Source organism: Strigops habroptila, chromosome 1, assembly GCF_004027225.2.
Source record: "Strigops habroptila isolate Jane chromosome 1, bStrHab1.2.pri, whole genome shotgun sequence".
Lineage (NCBI taxonomy): Eukaryota > Metazoa > Chordata > Aves > Psittaciformes > Psittacidae > Strigops > Strigops habroptila.
In genome coordinates this window covers 128,637,869-128,654,968 of record NC_044277.2, presented here as the reverse complement: position 1 = coordinate 128,654,968, position 17,100 = coordinate 128,637,869, and the positions used below count along the sequence as shown (strand labels likewise).

The 17,100-nt window shown below is 34.8% G+C and overlaps 1 protein-coding gene across 11 annotated transcripts in view; it reads left to right on the top strand.

Moving 5' to 3' along the window:
• SNX13 (sorting nexin 13) overlaps positions 1 to 17,100 on the top strand; it is a 66,276-nt gene that overhangs the window by 23,825 nt on the left and 25,351 nt on the right. For all 11 annotated transcript variants that reach the window (XR_003990543.1, XR_003990541.1, XR_003990546.1 and 8 more), the window contains 10 exons: positions 2,770 to 2,872; positions 7,162 to 7,251; positions 7,541 to 7,662; positions 10,004 to 10,125; positions 10,277 to 10,378; positions 11,090 to 11,178; positions 11,557 to 11,640; positions 13,983 to 14,121; positions 14,588 to 14,676; positions 15,846 to 15,945. Coding sequence is in view for 8 of the 11 variants with exons in the window: in XM_030479290.1 (XP_030335150.1) it covers positions 2,770 to 2,872; positions 7,162 to 7,251; positions 7,541 to 7,662; positions 10,004 to 10,125; positions 10,277 to 10,378; positions 11,090 to 11,178; positions 11,557 to 11,640; positions 13,983 to 14,121; positions 14,588 to 14,676; positions 15,846 to 15,945 (1,040 nt within the window). In the remaining 3 variants the exon portion in view is untranslated. The remainder of the gene's footprint in view (positions 1 to 2,769; positions 2,873 to 7,161; positions 7,252 to 7,540; positions 7,663 to 10,003; positions 10,126 to 10,276; positions 10,379 to 11,089; positions 11,179 to 11,556; positions 11,641 to 13,982; positions 14,122 to 14,587; positions 14,677 to 15,845; positions 15,946 to 17,100) is intronic.

The following is a 17,100-nucleotide window of genomic DNA, read 5'->3' as shown; positions in this document are numbered from 1 at the left end:
CTTGTTTCATTTTGTTTTGTTTCAAGACTGATTTGAAAAATGCTAGCTCTTTTGGTTTTTAGTACACTCCAATTCAGGATCTGAGGGATCTTAGGAAACTGAGCTCTTTCCACCAAAAGCTGGAGGCAGAAGATGGATATTGTTTCTTTAATCTGTGTTGCCAAGACTATTATAAGGTGTTAATCTTCATGAAATATTTTTCACCTCTGCTTCAAGTATTGGTGCAAACCCCTTATCCTGAGTGTTGTCCCTGTCTTTTACCATCTGCCTTTTCTTTGTATTATGAATGTTTCTTACTTTACTCTATCTCCTTCCCTCTTTCAGTCCTAAGGAAGTAAAATAACAATGATGTGGATTGCAGCTCTGCCAACAACTTTAGGCTTCTGATGTGAGAATTGAAATTTCTTGGACCATCAACTGCTTTGTCATCTAAAGGAATTTGCTCTATCATCAAAAAATATATTGATACTTAATCACATCTGTATATATGTGACTGGCTGCCTACGTTGATGTTTCTAACTGCCGACCGAATAGGGAGTGGTTCTGAGGGTGCTTTTTGACTTTCACAAAGCATTCAGCTGAGGCTGTTGCTTTTCAGACTTGGGGGGAAAAGTGGTAAATCTGTAGTCTTCATTTTTCTATCTTTCATCTTTGTGATCTTAATCTGTCCCTGTGAAAAGCTGGTCTTAGCTTAGTATTGGGAAAAACTTAGTAACAAAAATATGAGTAAAATTCAAACTTCTCCTTTTTCTGCTCTATTCATTTAGAGAAAAGACTAAAATGATTTCTCACTTGCTGTGTTGAATATTCTCTTGATGAATTAGCCGTTTACGCTAGAAGCTTGTGGTTAACTAACAGATACACTGAATGGTCAAGCTATGTATCCTTCTCTAATGCGCACAAGATTTTAAACTAGAGAATAAAGTATGTTAATTTCTGCTATAGAGGCAGAAGCTCCTAGTGTTTCTAAAGATGAAAATACATAAAGGCATCTAAGAAGATGAACATATATTTAAACCATAGCATATTAGAATATTAGTATTTTTGAATGAGTCATTAACTTTAAAAGTGTCACATTCAAGACACAACAGGTGTATGATCTATAGCTAGTTATTTCCAAGGCTTAAATCCTATTGAATAAAAGAAGATAAGCACCTTTACCCTCCTTGCCTTCCCCCTTGACTCCAAGTTACTGGCATATGTTTGAAGTTAAAAGTGTAAACTAAAAGGCTTTAAAAAAAAAAAAAATTTTAGGCTAAAAAAAAGAAAAATAAAGTACATTTGATATACTCTTTTTTTCTTTAAAAGACTAAAGTTTCTAATAGAAAATAGGTAACAAAAAGAAAACCCCAACTTTTTAATAGTTAAAAAACCCCAACAAAACATCCCATCTCAAACCATTAGTTAACTTTTAAGCATACTGAAACTAATACTGAGATCTTTCTGAGCAAGTTTTTGTCCTTGAACTTAATTATGGTGCTACTAGCATCACTGGTGTTACGATTTTAAAGCTGTCTAGAAGTATCTGAAACAGAAGAGCAATTAGACCTGATTTTATTTTTTGTCCGTGTATGTAGAAAGTATATGTGGCTGGGAGATAAAGATGGCCATAAGGAAATCGGAGTATCAAGTGTAATTTAACTATGTATTATCAAGTTACTGATAATAATTCTGTGTAGGTTTTTTTTGGTCATCTTGTTTTTGTCCTGGAGTTGTTCAGGTATGAATGACCATCTCCCTGCTTCTGAATTACTGAACCTCTGGAGTACATAGGCTGATTCCCGGCTTGGGAATCAAAACCTTCAAATGGTGTATTTTAGCTTGGTTAGCAATTTTATTCTAATCATATAAATAAGAGTATCGTATATCAACAGCAATATATATCAAAAGAATGTATTACTTCAGCACATTTCAACCCTGAAATAACTTTGTGTGTCCCTGTGGTCACAAATGTTGTTTAGCTGGCCTTTATATTGAACGCTTTGAAATTTGTGTAAAAATCTATGCATATTTAGCCATCATAAGGCTAGTCAGAGCAGCAGTAACTCCATATTCTTTTTTTTTTTTTTTTTTAAATGCTTGACTTTTCAAAGGCTACATGCTTTGGTTGTGCTACAATTGGCACAGCCTTTAGGTTTTTATCTATTTCTTAGTAAAATCAGCTTTATGTTTGTGTTTTTGTATCCTAGTGTCATAACCCGTAAATAAATTACTGCTGTCGTAACAAGGTTGAACTTCTTGTAAGGGTTGTTTTTTCCCCCTTATGCCTTTCATTATATCATAAAGAAAACAATAATAAAGTTAACTGCTGTTCTGCCTAACTATAAGTCATAATTTAAATATCAGTGTAGAATTGTGAGGGAAGAAGTTAATGCATTTCTGGTCCAACATTCTTTTAAAATAAATGGTCCAGGAGCACATTTATTTAGATTTTTATATGCTGAATTAATTAAAAACAACAAAAAAGGCACCAGAAAACCCCAGTACACCAAAATATTCACAACCCCCAAAAAACCAACAGCTTGGGTTTGACTTCAGTTTTCCTCTAGACTTATACCTTGAGTCTATTCTTATGTTCTGATAATAGAAGGCTGGGAAACTTCATACTTAGTATTTTGTCAGTTGTTTTGAGCTTGATGTGACACTGTGAAAGAGCACCATACTAGGAGAGTAAACAGTGAGAATTGTGATTTTATAACTTGCTGTGAAATATTTTCTAGCGGGGATAAAAGCTGACTTGTTCTGCCTGGTATTTCTTTTTCATTTTAGGGGTTTTGTGGTTACTCTTTTATTTGGAAAAAGCAACTCAGAAAAATACCTTGAGCAGTGTGAACATTCGTTTCTTCCTTGTACATCGGTTGGGATCCCTAAGGTAAGGAGAGCTTACTGTTTTTTAAATTACAGATCAGATTTAATAACTTCGAATGTTAGAATGATGCTGCTAATCAGTGTTAATCTAAGGACTGTACCCATTTCCCAGGGTAAAAGAGCCTGCTTTTATGTTTTGAGTCAGCTGCAATCTGCAAGTGAAATGCAAGATTTTTCCTTTTTGAAATACAGGGGGTTTTAAGCATTATGGAAAGCTTGTTTGTTTCAAGTATTGTTTCTGGCTTCATTGTGAGAAATGATTTAAGATGTGATTGGCTAATATTATCTGAGAGGGAATTGCAAAACCATTACTTTATAGACTCCCTGTGCGTGTTGGGTTTTTTTGGTGGGAGTGGTAGCTCCTCCTTGCCTTTTCTTGTAAGATTGTCTTGATTATTTAGGATTCTTCCATCACTGGATCTGTAGTCTCTCCAGTTTTGATTCTTTCAGTTGTTTGTGTCAAAGTTGCTTGCCTAAGAAGTTGAAACTGTAATAAAGTCTAGATTTACCGTACTTCAGGGGTGTAGAAGTTACTAGCTTTGGCTGTCTTTAAGACCAAGCAAAAGTCCTGGAAATTCATAGATAAATGTGGAGCAGTAGTGTCATCCCCCTTCCAAATTTGTAATAGCCAATAAGTAGAATTTCTAGGAATTCCTGGTTTATGAACCGGTATATCTTGGCAACTCAGAAGTTTAGATATATCCTGGCCTAATCCATTTGCAGTCATTGGAATAGAGAAAGTACTTTAACCCAAAGGTTGCTAGTTATGTTACATTTAATCTCACAACTGTTTTTACTGAAATGTCCTGCCCTTTCTTAGCTGTCAGGTCATTACAATTCATGTTGTCTGTGAAAGGGTGTGTGTGTTTAACTTTCTTATCTGTAGCACATAGAAATTTATTTTGTGATTCAGCAGTATGTTTTCTAATCATAGACCTTTTTTTGTCAATGGTTCATAGCTCAATTGGTAAGTGGCCTTTTCACTTAGGTTTTCAGTCTGTTGAGATAAATCTGGAGCTTAAGTATAAAATAAACCATAAAGTAATGTCACTGGTCCAAATGAAAAATATGTAGTTTAAGGCTGAAAAAGGGCAAGTCAGCAACCGCATAATGATTCTATTCTGCTAATGAAACCTCATTTTGGGGGACTAAGGTTCTTGGTGCTATATAGACATTAGTGCTTAAATGGATTGTGGAGTATTGCTTATTACTCATGTTTTGAAAGCACATTTACTGGAAGGTTTTGTGTCTTTTAAATTTCCTCTACATTGCTGAAACTTTTTTTTCATGCTATTGTTACTTTTTGAGCTTAGTACATATGTATGCTCTGGTTAAATGAAAGAATAATATGTTGTGGTTTGGTTGTTGGGTTTTTTGTATAATCCTTGCAAATTCAGTAGTTTGACTTCTGATTTGAGTGTGGATTATTGACACATCACTTTTCTCAACTGACCTGTCTTGGCTGATCTCTGGATTTAAGTTGTGTAGTACAAAGGTACTTACTTTTAGCTGGCTTATCAAATTCTATTTGAAGTTGTTTTCCAAGTAAAATCTGTCTTCTGCAATAGTGTTTTGTATTTCTTTTTTGCCACTGTGTTAAAATAACATTAGGTAGTTTAGCAGAGCTTTTCAGTAGCAATGCAAGAAGAGACGAGTCCTAGCCAAAATCAAACGTATAGTTTGCTTGGAATTAAATTCTGAATTTAATACAGATATTTGCCATTTCTGTATTAAACGTCTGCTGAGTTATCTTTTTGGAAAGTAATATTTTTAACTTGAAATATTTTTCATGTTTAAAACCGTTGTGGCCCTAAGTGGTCTTGAACAACAAATGCTCTTTCAAGTGGCTAGTGTATAGGTTATGCTGCTTCCATGATCCAAGTATGAACTGAATTTGCGTTGCTATGAAATTATTTTGTGATACTGTTTTTTGAGAAGTAATCTGATGATATAGGTTCTTTATAAGAAGCTCTTTTCCCCAAAGGCAGTCAAAGTTTTATTGATTGTAGATGTTTTTGTTGTTTGGGGATTTTTTAGGCTATGGTGAATGTTCAGATGCTTGATTTTAAGGAAATCGGTTATAAGTTTCATGTTATAAGTTTGAAAGTTGTGGAGTGAAATATTGCGTAGAATTACCAGACTATAAATTACGACATAGGATTTGGTGCTGATAGGTTTCCTTGGTTGCCATTTATTATACTTACTGGTGAATATTTAACGAATGCCTCACAGTAAGGAGAAATAGTTATCTTAAGTTTGATAGAAGATTAAATACTTTTTTTGCTATTTTTTGTTTGTTTGCTTGCATACACGCATGGAGGTTTAAAAATTAGGGTTAGACTTGCTTTTCTTTTTGAAAATCTGTTTTGTGTAACTTTTGTGGCAGGGGTGTACTCAATGATGACATAATGTACTGGCTTTATAAGATACAGTCGTCTGCAGTTTTATATTAAAATTTAGAGCCTTCTGAACTGTTTACTGGAATGCTATTTTCAATTAAAGTTACAGATTCAGCCAAACTTTAACAGAAGTGTGGAATGTTCAGTTGTTATAATTCATGTCTCTTACGCTTCATCCAAAAGACGTCGAGTTTCTGTAGGCAAGGGTACCTCGTTGCCAAATTACTGTAGGGTAAGAGTGATAATTTAGGAGTACTAGTTGCATATTTGAGACTGACTAGTCTCTGAATCTCTTTATTTTGGGTCAGTTGGTCATGTACTATGTTACGGATTTGCTACAGGCATGTAAGTCCTCTGTGTCTTGTGCACTCATGAAAGTCTGTGACTGCAAGTATGCAATTTGGGAAATAGTGGCACAGTCCAAATGAGGCATTTTTCATATATTAACAGTAACCTAGCATAGTTTCAAGAAAGGACTTTAAAAATATCTGTTACTGCTTTTTTTCTTTTTGTGGCTGTTTTTCTTGTGTGTTTCCAGATGTGGCTCTATGCATGCAGTTCTCAAACTTCAAACAATTTTTGCAATTTAAAAATTGTAAAATTTTACAATTTAGTCTTCTAACAATTTTTTTGACAATTTGAGCTATGCTGTGCTTAGTAAAAGTATTTAAACATGCCATTCTGTATTGTTTTGGTAATTTTAACACTGTCAAGACAAAATATTTTACAAATTCATTAGTATACAGTTGGAGTATTGTTTGAATGAGTCAACATTATTCCTATTAAAGTAGCGTTGAACTGTCCCCTTGTCTTCAAAGTTTAAAAATATACAGATTTTTCCAACAAAATACTACTTTTGCATTGTGATACAGAATTGGTTAAGTAGAAGGAGGAGGAATGTTTTCTGGCCTCAGCTATTTCACTGCCGGTCACTGTTAACAGGTTTGAATGAAAGCTACTTAGGGAGAGTCATGTAAAATAGAAATACTGGCCATATGGTTTATAATATTTTCATTTATGGTTTTTGGCAGTTCTTCTGTGTTTCCAGTGCAGTCATAACTTTCTCTCTAGATCAAAGAATAAAATAACTTCATTTATTTTGAACAATAGTGCAGGTTGTTGGGTTGTTATTTCTGTGAAATAAAGGGATTTATTGCAGATTTCTTAAGTTTGTAGAATGACACTGCGTTAATCCACTCAGAGAAGCACTGATAAAGGGTATTCTTTTTCAGTATCTCACTTGCCAAAAGTCAGCTCCAATGAAGTTGTTATTGGAGTTAACTGCTCTGAGTTGCACATCCGTCTATAAGATAATTTTTTACCCCCTCATCAATTACATTTTAAAGACTCATCTGCCAGGTGGTGATGGTACAAAAGAGTAATTTATTTTCTGGCATATAGAATAAACTGAAATGGGTGAAGAAATTGACAGAAAAAACCCCAAACAACTGAACAATTGCATTGTTTCCTTCTGATCTAGTATTTTAGCAAGCTTGCTCCTTTACAGTAAGCAGGTAAGAAGTAGGTTTTCAGGTTAGTTCCTCACCATTATTTACTATATAGTGATATTGTTGCTCAGAGAGGTGGTAGATGTCCAGTCCCTAGAAACATTCAAGATGGGATTGGACAGGACTCTCAGCAACCTGATCTAGTTGATGATGTCCTTGCTTGTTGCATTGGGTTGTACTAGCTGACTTTTAATGGCCCCTTCCAACCCAAACCATTCTATGATGCTATGATTATATCTTTACGACTCTATACATTTTCCCTATTATCATAAAATCATTACTGGAAGTGTGTGTGTGTGTATATATATATATATATCATAAACAGTAGAGCTGATTCCTAATTATAGCTAAAACCTGCAGAGTTACATTTCCTAATCTCTTTCAAGTGCATAGAAGAAATGAAACGTGAAGCCAGACCAATTAAGATTGACAGAAGACTGACAGGTGCGAATATAATTGATGAGCCTTTGCAGCAGGTAAGTTCTAACCAGGACTATGTAACCTGACCCACTCCACACCCCCCCCCAAGTAGTAACTGTGGTATCTAAGTACTTGAGACACAAATAGAAGTGGAGAAATTCTATCATATTTAAGAGTATTGTGTAAGTTGCATTGTTTCACTCACAATTTCATAAGGGTAGGGGAGTATGGTTCACTATGTTAATCTTTTAAGATGGTTGCTGTTGTATTATCAGGCACAAGAAGCTGTATTTTGTTGTCTTGTGTTCATTAGTGCATCTTTATATTTTTCCCTTCTGGTTTCAGGTAATCCAGTTTTCTCTGAGAGACTATGTGCAGTATTGGTATTACACACTAAGTGATGATGAATCGTTCCTTCTGGAAATCAGGCAGGCTCTTCAGTATGCACTTGTTCAGTTTTCTGCCAGGTAAGATTATCTGTATTTATGTCAACACACTGTCTAAACAAGTGGACACATACCTCTGTGGGTTGCATGGTAGTAGATAAATGATTGAGTTCATCTATCAGCATAGTTCAGAGGATTTTATAGAAAGAACATGTAAAATTTTAAGTTCATAATCTAAGAACTACAGTCTTCTGCTGATCCCTTAAGGAATGAATGGAGACGATCCTTGTAGTCCTGGTCTTTTGCAAAATGGCCTTTTCAAAATTTAGATTAATGTCTAAAATTACTGAATAGCTTTTTTTCCTGCAACTTAAGCATGGAGTTGCAGGAATCATCGTCTTTTTATATGCAAGTCTGTTTCATATAAATAGCAGGGCTATTCCCAAGGGAAGTCAATCTGAAAGCCTTTAATTCAAACATCTGTATCAACTCAGATAACTTTTTTTAAAGTGGTATTGTGCCTCAATATGTAAAAACAATGAGTATTTTTAAAGGAGTAGTAGTCTGGGGGTCAAAATGATATGACATGTGTGTAAATTTTTTTTAAATCAGGGTTGATTCAGAACAAATGGATAGTTTGTTAATTGTCCCATGTTTTTTCTGCTGTTTCAGTAGTAGGAAGTCAGGAAATTTGTCTGGGAAATTATTTATCGTCTTTAGTATGGCTGGTTTCTCAGCCGAAGTACCACATGCCTTTTTATCTGTCTACTCATTTGTTAGGTTTGATTTCGGGTATTCATCCACTATGCTGAGCGTTGTCTGTTTTCTCTTCAGAAGTGTTTGTGGGTCACCTAAATAAACTTAGCAGTTTTGAGGAGTTGCTGTCCCTTCCTCTGTTGACTTGGAAACATATATCACTGTTGTTTTCTGGCAAGGTCTGAAATTGAGAGCTAGGTTTAAGCTGGGGAAAAATTAATTATAATAAAATCTTACTGAGAAATAATGGAAATCCTAGGAAATAGTGTTGGAAATAGTGAAAACTTAGGCTAAATGAAATGTACATTGCAGCAATGCTTACATGAAATGGACCTGGCTTCAGTGTTTTTGTCAGTTTGGCAGAGTTACTTCATTGAACAGTATCAAGCACTGGGTTTGTGTCAAAGCAAGTCAAGTTATAGCAAATTTGATTGTATTTTTTTTCCCCACAGTACTATAGCTCTTCAAAAATAGCTACTAGTCCTGTGCAGTTGTATTGTTCTGTACAATGGGTTTCACAGGGCTGCAGCAATTGCTGTTATTCAGAGAAAATGATATAGTATAATGACTGTAGTTGGATATAGCTGTAGCAGTCTTAGTACCATCACCTCTTAATTTCATATACCCGGTGAGCTTCTGGAGAGAATTAATACAGTGAGTTATTGTGGGGTTGGCTGGGTTTTTGTTTTTTTTTTTTCATTGTTAGTTGCAAATTTGGGAGACTGATGTAATGCTGCCACCTAGTGCTGTTGTGTGTTTTGTTGATTGTGCGGATGGTTTTGATTGACTGCCCTTTGGGACAGCTCTGCTTCTTATTTCCACGTCTAGGTTTTGCAATAGGCTTCCCTCTCTTCCAGAGTTCCTTATCCCTTTCTCTCTCGTTGAGAGAAGAAAGAGCAGGTGAGAGAATGAACACAGAAAAAGAAGTGTTGTAGAAGGATTCTGCTATAACAACGTAGAGAGAATTCAGGTGGAATATTCAGTGGAATACTTAGTGCAGAGTAAAGCCATCACTAACATTGAGCTTCATTTGCCTTTTCAGTTTGGCTAGTAAGGCATGCATATCATAGGAATCTCTCTGCATCTTCTTCATACCACTGAGGAAGTAGTTATGTAAAAATCTATTGTGACTATTTTCTTATAACTAACCTGTGTACATTGTTGGAGATGCACAAAAATTACCTCTTACACAAGTTTGCTCAACCAGTTGTTGATAATATTAGATCACTTGTAGTTTCAAGAGAAACGTATGTGTTTTCACTCATGCATATACTGCAAATTCAGAAGAAAATTATTTTGTTTCGGTGCCTTCCAAAACAACAGGAAGTATGGTTGAAAAAGACCCGGGCAGTATTGTAGTTTTAGGTTGTAGACTGTTTACATCAAGATTTTTCACATATATTTGACAATGTCATGAATCAGAACAGTATTCCAGATACTAAAGTTGACTAATTCAAGCATAAATATTAATGTGGTGCTGTTGTATTTTACAATATTTGATTTGTTTTGAGTGGATAGGCAATTGGGAAACAGATTTATTTATTTGCTTTTCCATGTTTACTGTCAGTGTGGTTTTTGGCAGAGAGAAAGGATAAGTAGATATTTATTGTTGTTCTTTGCATTCAGGATAAAGCAATTAATTTTCATGCATGTCCTTTTCCGATAGGTCAAAGGAAACAGACTGGCAGCCTTATTTCACTACACGACTTGTTGATGACTTTGGCACTCATCTTCGAGTTTTCAGAAAAGCTCAGCAAAGAATAGCAGAGAAAGGCGATCAGATGAAAGGTAACATAATGATGTAAAGATTTTTTTATTTGAGTCTAAGTAGGCAAGTATCTTACATGTGTGAAATACAGTTAGCTTTATAATTCAAGTTTACTCTCAAGTTTCTAATCTTTACAAAAAAATATGTTTCTTTTTATTTTCTTTTGTATAGATCAAGCTGAGGAACTTGTAGATACATTCTTTGAGGTTGAAGTTGAAATGGAAAAAGAAGTCTGTCGTGATCTAGTCTGCACTTCTCCCAAAGATGAAGAAGGTCTCTCAATATTATCTACTGTAGTTACTTTTAGTATAGCAGACTAAATGAAAACACTAACAATTGTGTTCACAATATGAAATATACTGAAATCTTAACATGTGACTTTCAAAGTGCGATTATCTACTTTACATGTATATTTTAAATTTCCTAATTTATATTTTCTAATTTGTGCATATTACTGCTATAAATTATAAAAAGGTATGTACATATGTAGCTATTCCTCTTTTCTTTGGAGAAACTTTAAGATAGAAATATGTTAGAGATAGATATGATAGATAGAAATATGCCTGAAAGGCAGTGGATGGCTTTGTGTATTCTCACTGCTTTTTGTTAAATCTGCCTTCCTTATGACTACTCTGTAGTCTTCATTTAAAAAAATCAGTTATCCTTTTGGGCAAAGTGTGAAGGAGGGGAAGAATCATCTCCATATGTTAAATAAGGAAAATACATTGGAGTTCTTTGTTTCTTGGGATTTGGTTTTCTTTTGTCTTGGTTTTGAGACCAAGACCTGTCTCAGATTCTAACATCAATGCAGTTTATATCCAGTCTGAAAGGTGTTACTGTGATACTTGGACTGTAAGAATATATATGACTGTATATTTGAATTTAATTTTAAGGATTTATCTGTTGGTTTTTATGATATCAGGTAAGATGTGGAATAACGTCGTATATAATTGTGCTGAGGGGGTTTTTTTCCTCCCTCCCTAGGATTCCTAAGGGATCTGTGTGAGGTTTTACTGTATATATTGCTACCTCCTGGAGACTTCCAGAACAAGATCATGCGATACTTTGTCAGGGTAAGTACATCCCAACTCTTTGGTTTAGTGTCATTAAAAAAAAAATCTGAACTGCTTATCTTATTTTGTAAAATTGATGTAATATTAGGTTATTTTAAATGCAGTACAATCCTGATACGTAATAATATCGGAGAACTGTTTGTGTGAAATGTTTTTCAAGTTTCTTTTACCTCTAGCAACATTAAAGAACCATAATAAAACGGATGTTGTTTTTCTTGAGGTGTTAACATTATCTAATGTTAATTGGAAGGGAATGTGCTAGTGCCTACTGAACGTTTTAATAATTTTTTACTTAGTCTCTACGCAGGCTACATTGTTGCAGTTATATTAGCTTTATGAATAAATGTATAAAATGAGTTGTTACATTTTGTTTTTCAGGAAATCCTCTCCCGAGGAATTCTTCTTCCATTAATAAACCAGCTCAGTGATCCTGATTATATTAATCAGTATGTCATATGGATGGTAAGATTTATAATGTTTAAAATGAGTGATATTTCTAGACTATTTTCATATAGAGCTTTGTGTTCCCTGTAATCATGGCAGATAGATATATAGTAGAAGAATTATCAATGGATGTATCAGCAGAGATGATGAACTTACAGCTGCTATGTTAACATATGTATTGATATAAAAATATATATATGTGTACACACACATTCACAATCTGTCTGTATTATCTGTATATGGTTGTGTTGGTTAGGCAGAAGTTGCTTGACTGAGAACAGATAAATGACGAAGTGTAAAGTTGAGTCTCCTGATGGATTTACTTAGCTGTTCAGGAAGTATGGCAGTAACTGTGGAAGGTTTTTTTCCTTGACTATTTTTATAATGTGTCCTTTAAAGCTTAAGAGGCCTCCAGAATGACAAGTAGTAAGATTGGGGTTTTTTTTGCTTCTGCTAAGGCATCTCAGGGTAATTGGTTTAGGGATATTTGTGGAAACAGTTAATAATTTAACTGAGTGGGAAGAAATGAACTCTTTACTTTGATATCTCTCCAATGCACCTGCAACTCCCCACTCCAACATTTAAAAGTACTACTATAAAGTAAAATTAACATAAATAGAATATTCACACTTTAATTCATGTTACTGATTTTTTGCAAAGCAAGTTAAAACTTACTCATAGTTTACTATCCTTTATAGGTCATGAATCAAGTTTATTCCCCCCCCCCCGCCTTCCCCCAAGTTCTCTCTACTTTTATTCATATATTTTAGTCTTACAGAGTGCGTTCAATTACTATGCTGAAAACACCCTTGGATTTCAGTGTCAAAGTTCTTGTGCATGGAATGAATTCAGGTGTATGTGTATAATGTTCCTCTCACTCCAGCCACTTCCATTTCGTGTAAAAGTTTGCATGCTGCTTTTCTGCAGGAACCTAGATTTAATAAAAAATACTGCTGCTCATATGGACTAAGCTTTTCAATTTTTGTTTCCCCTTTCCTCCTACGCATGTTCTTTATTTGTAACTTGGCCTCATTCTTTATTTACTGAGTACTGCCCCCGGCTGCATCCAAAGATAGAATCCTGAGTTTTTTGTAAAGCTTTCTGTTATGATGGTGATGTCCCAAATACTAATTTTCATAATTGCTTTCTGAGACAAGGAAGTAAATGTGCTGGGGGAAAGATAAGGAAGAATAAATGCTTTCAGAAATTTAATAGCAGTCTTATGAAATGAAGATTGCAGCAGAAATTAAGGTCAGAAGTAGAGATGACTGAAATAAATTCTAGCTCCTTGTGGAACCTTTGACATAAAATCAGATTTGAATGAAAATTTTCAGTTTCTGAAAATAAGAAGTTTAATTCCATGTTTCTAGGCACACTACAGTTTGATACTAATTATCTTGCAGTAAAATTGGAAGTTAATCTAAACTTGTCTCCCTTCAGTGTGAAATTCAAGTTTCTACAAAATGTTTGAATTTCAAGTATTGCTAGTACTATTTAAAATCTAGGAAGATATTCTATTAGCTTTGGTCAAAGGTATCCAGTCTTCATTCTTTCTGTTCTGTGCAACTCGTGTCAGTGCACTTCTGCAGTACAGACCAAGAATTGCATTTCCATAGCAAAGTGAATGTTTATAAACCCTCTGCACCTGCATGCACATGCTGTAAAGCTTCCAACCTTCCCCTGATCTCCCCATGGCATTTACGACACAGTTTCCAGTGATCCTGGTTGCACAGCAGGCTTCCTGGACTTGCACAAATTCCTGAGTCTCTTGAGCAGGTTCCTTCTATGCCAATACTGGGAAAGCAGTATGTATTAAAATAGCTTAACAGTATTTATGAAGGGTATCTGAATTAGGGTTTCAGAGAGGATATTGAGTAATATCCTTTTTTATTTTCCCTTTTTTCCCCAGTAGGTTATGATTACATTGTAGAATGTGTTCATTCTTTTTGTAATTCTGTATCTTAAGAAAGCATTACATTGGGAGCATGTACATTTGGCAAAGCTGGAACCTTTTCAGTGGTCTAACCAGTTTCTGCCTATTTAGCTAAGGAGGTGGGTAAGAACAGAAGAAGGTTGATGGGATTTTGGACAAGATCTTCATTAAGTAGGCTGATGGATTTCCGTGTGTCTTTGTACTTCTTGAAAACAGAAAATTATGGTGCGAAATAGGTTTTGATTGCACATGCTGCTGCTTCCTTAGTCCATGTAAAATTTTAGTACCAAAAGGAAGGTTCAGAAGTATTGAAATGTTTTCAAAATGATGCTGCACAGTGCTGTATCAAAATAATTCACTTAATGAAAAATCATGTCATGCTTTTAGCTGTTTTGCATTATTTATACTATAAAACTTACTGTTCCAGATTCGTGATTCCAACTGTAACTATGAGGCCTTTATGAATATTATTAAATTAAGTGATAATATAGGAGAGTTGGAAGCAGTGAAAGATAAAGCAAGTGAAGAACTTCAGTATCTTCGATCTCTAGATACAGCCGGAGATGGTTAGTGCTATATTATTTTACAAAATATGAAGTGCAAATACTAACAAGTTGTTATTCTTGTTGGGTTGGAGTTTTGGCTGTTGGTTTGTTTGGGTTTGGTGGTTTGTTTTTTTTTGTTTTGTTTTGTTTTTGTTTTGGTTTGTTTTTTTTCTTTTTAGTATATAGACTAATTGGTTAGCTATGTATACTTCCACTGAATTGGAACTTGCCTGACTGGTGCTTTTGAATTTCAGTAATACTTTAGTATTGGGTAGTCAGTTAACAGTTAATCTAAAAAGCGAAAGAGAAGAATATTTCTTCCTGTTCAGTTTTATCAGTAAGGTATTAAAACTGAAAAAAACCCCTCTTCTCTTTAGGGCTGATGTGTTTTGTATGTGTGTCAGTTTTTGTGCATTTTTAGAGCATTTCAGAAAAAGAGTTTATTTACTTATCTGTATTGCTTAATCCTCTTTGTTTTTGCTTTCAGATATCAACACTATAAAAAATCAAATAAACAGTTTATTATATGTTATTAAAGTATGTGATTCAAGAATTCAGAGGTTGCAGTCAGGAAAAGTAAGTGTTTACAAATTTTTTTTTTAGTTCCAAAAGAGTGAAGTTTCAAGTGACTTACTAGTTCGGTCTGGTTTTCAATTGTGTTTTGAAACACAGCTTGAAACATGCAGTTATAGCCAATATATTATAAAACTTTACATATATATATATTAACTGTAGTTAGTGTGGTATTTGCAGTTTAAGTACAGAAAAAATTTCTAGAGGTTAACATATTTAGAGTTTTTTTGGATTCTGGCTTTAGTAGTTTAAATATGTCAGTACATCTTAAACTATTCTTACCCTCTCAATACAAGAGTTATACCAAAATGTTACATAGATGCAAAGCAGCTTTGTATTTATACACCTAGATTCAGTTTGTTTTTTGCTGCCCCAGTGCATACCTTGTGGGCTTCAAGCTTAGTCTTTGGCAAAGCTCTCTCTTCTTGCTGGTAAAGGTACCACTCACTGATAATTTCGCCACAACTTGTAGACTCTGTGTATTGCCTTTTGTTAGACATACTTACCTATTTAGTTCAATGAAAAGCCTCAGGCAAACTGGATGCTAAGTTTGTGAACCTCTTATTTTGTTTGCTTATTTTATATATTGTTTTGTATTTTAAGGTTGGCAGAGTCTGTATGTTTGATTTTGCTTAGCTTCTTGACTCTCTTAATTGGACCTAGATGTGGCTCCAAGATAATGTAGTCTGGTGCATATTGACTGTTAAAATGATTAAGTATTCTTCAACTGGACCCAGAATCATTACTGTAATACCAAGATGTTATATTGACAGAAGAAAGTTGGGCAGAGATTAATTTAAGTTGTGGTGACATGCACCCCGTTAAATGCTGAAATTAGTTCATCCTGTTAATTCATTTTCATGCTACTGTCACTGTTGGTGAGGGATTTGGGGTTAATTTGATCTGTGTAGTGTTACATGAACAACAATGTTTAAAATCAGTTTCCCATGTAGTAGAAATAATCCATGTTGAAGGCAAATAGTTATGAGAACATGACCTTATGATCTAGATCTTCACTTATTAGGGATCGTGAAAATAACCAACCATGGAGAGGCTGCTTTATTATTTGTATTGTAAATTATTTTTTATTTCATCTGTCTTGTGGTTAGTATAAGTTTTACAAGCTAATTAAAAAAAAAAAGCCTATGAACCCACTGAACTGTGTCTTACAGGAAATAGATACTGTGAAACTGGCAGCAAACTTTGGAAAACTTTGCACAGTCCCTCTGGACCATATTCTGGTAGACAATGTTGCACTACAATTTTTTATGGGTAAGTAGTAATTTCGCTGATTTCTTTTATTTGTAAAGAATATGCTAACTCACAGGACTGTTCACTCAAAATCACTAAATATAGATGTCTGAGAGCTAAACGTGTATAAGCTCCTTGCCAGAGGGAACTGAAACATTTTTTGCAAATCAGTGTGTAATAACTGTTCAGAACACCATAATACTTCCAAAAACTTGTCTCAAGCTTGTTTGAATACTGATCTCTCTGTAAGACTATTCTTGCAATATTTCTTGGTCTGTCACTTCAAGTTTTGTTCTGTTTAGAACAGAATCATTGCAAGAATTGCTTAAAAGTTTATAATTGAAATGACTGAAACTTACCACAAACATTAACTTTTTGCTGGTTTCACTGAAGCTAATGGAACTAATGGTTATAGATGTTAGATTGAAGCTTAAAGGGTTATAAGGCTACTGAAGGTTATCTATTTGAGAAGCTAAAATACAGCAGTAATTTATGTACTACTTCAGGTTTATCCTATAATCAAGAAATTGATAGATGGAATAAAGTTGTATAAGTAATTTTTAATACTTTCTAATGCTTGATTATCTTCTGTGAAGTAATAGGGCTGCTGTCTTTATTACCAAGAATATTCATCAGTTTTGATGGCGGTGATAATCCTGTTAATGCAATAGATGGAAATACAGTACAGCAGAGAGCAAACAGTCCAGGAAGTTCCTGGAGTGTGTGGAAGATAGCTTCCTGATACAACTGGTGAGGGAGCCAGCTAGGGAAGGGACACCCCACTGGATCTGTTGTTTGCAAACAGAGAACGTCATGTGATGCTTGGAGGCTGTCTTGTGCATAGCGATCGCAAAATGATAAGAGTTTTCAATTTTTGGAGCAGTAAGGCAGAGGGTTGGCAGAACTACCATCTTGGCCTTCTGGAGGGCAGACTTTGGCCTATTTAAGGGACTGGTTGACAGAGTCCATTGGGAGGCAGTCCTAAAGGGCAAAGGAGTCCAGGAAGGCTTTACACTCTTCAAGAAGGAGTCTTAAAGGCACCAGAGTAGGCTGTTTCCATGTGCCAGCATACAAGGTGGTGGGTGTCGGTCTCTTCTCCCAAGTAACAAGTGATAGGACAAGAGCAAATGGTTTAGATCGGATATTAGGAAAACCTTTTCCCTGAAAGCATTGTCA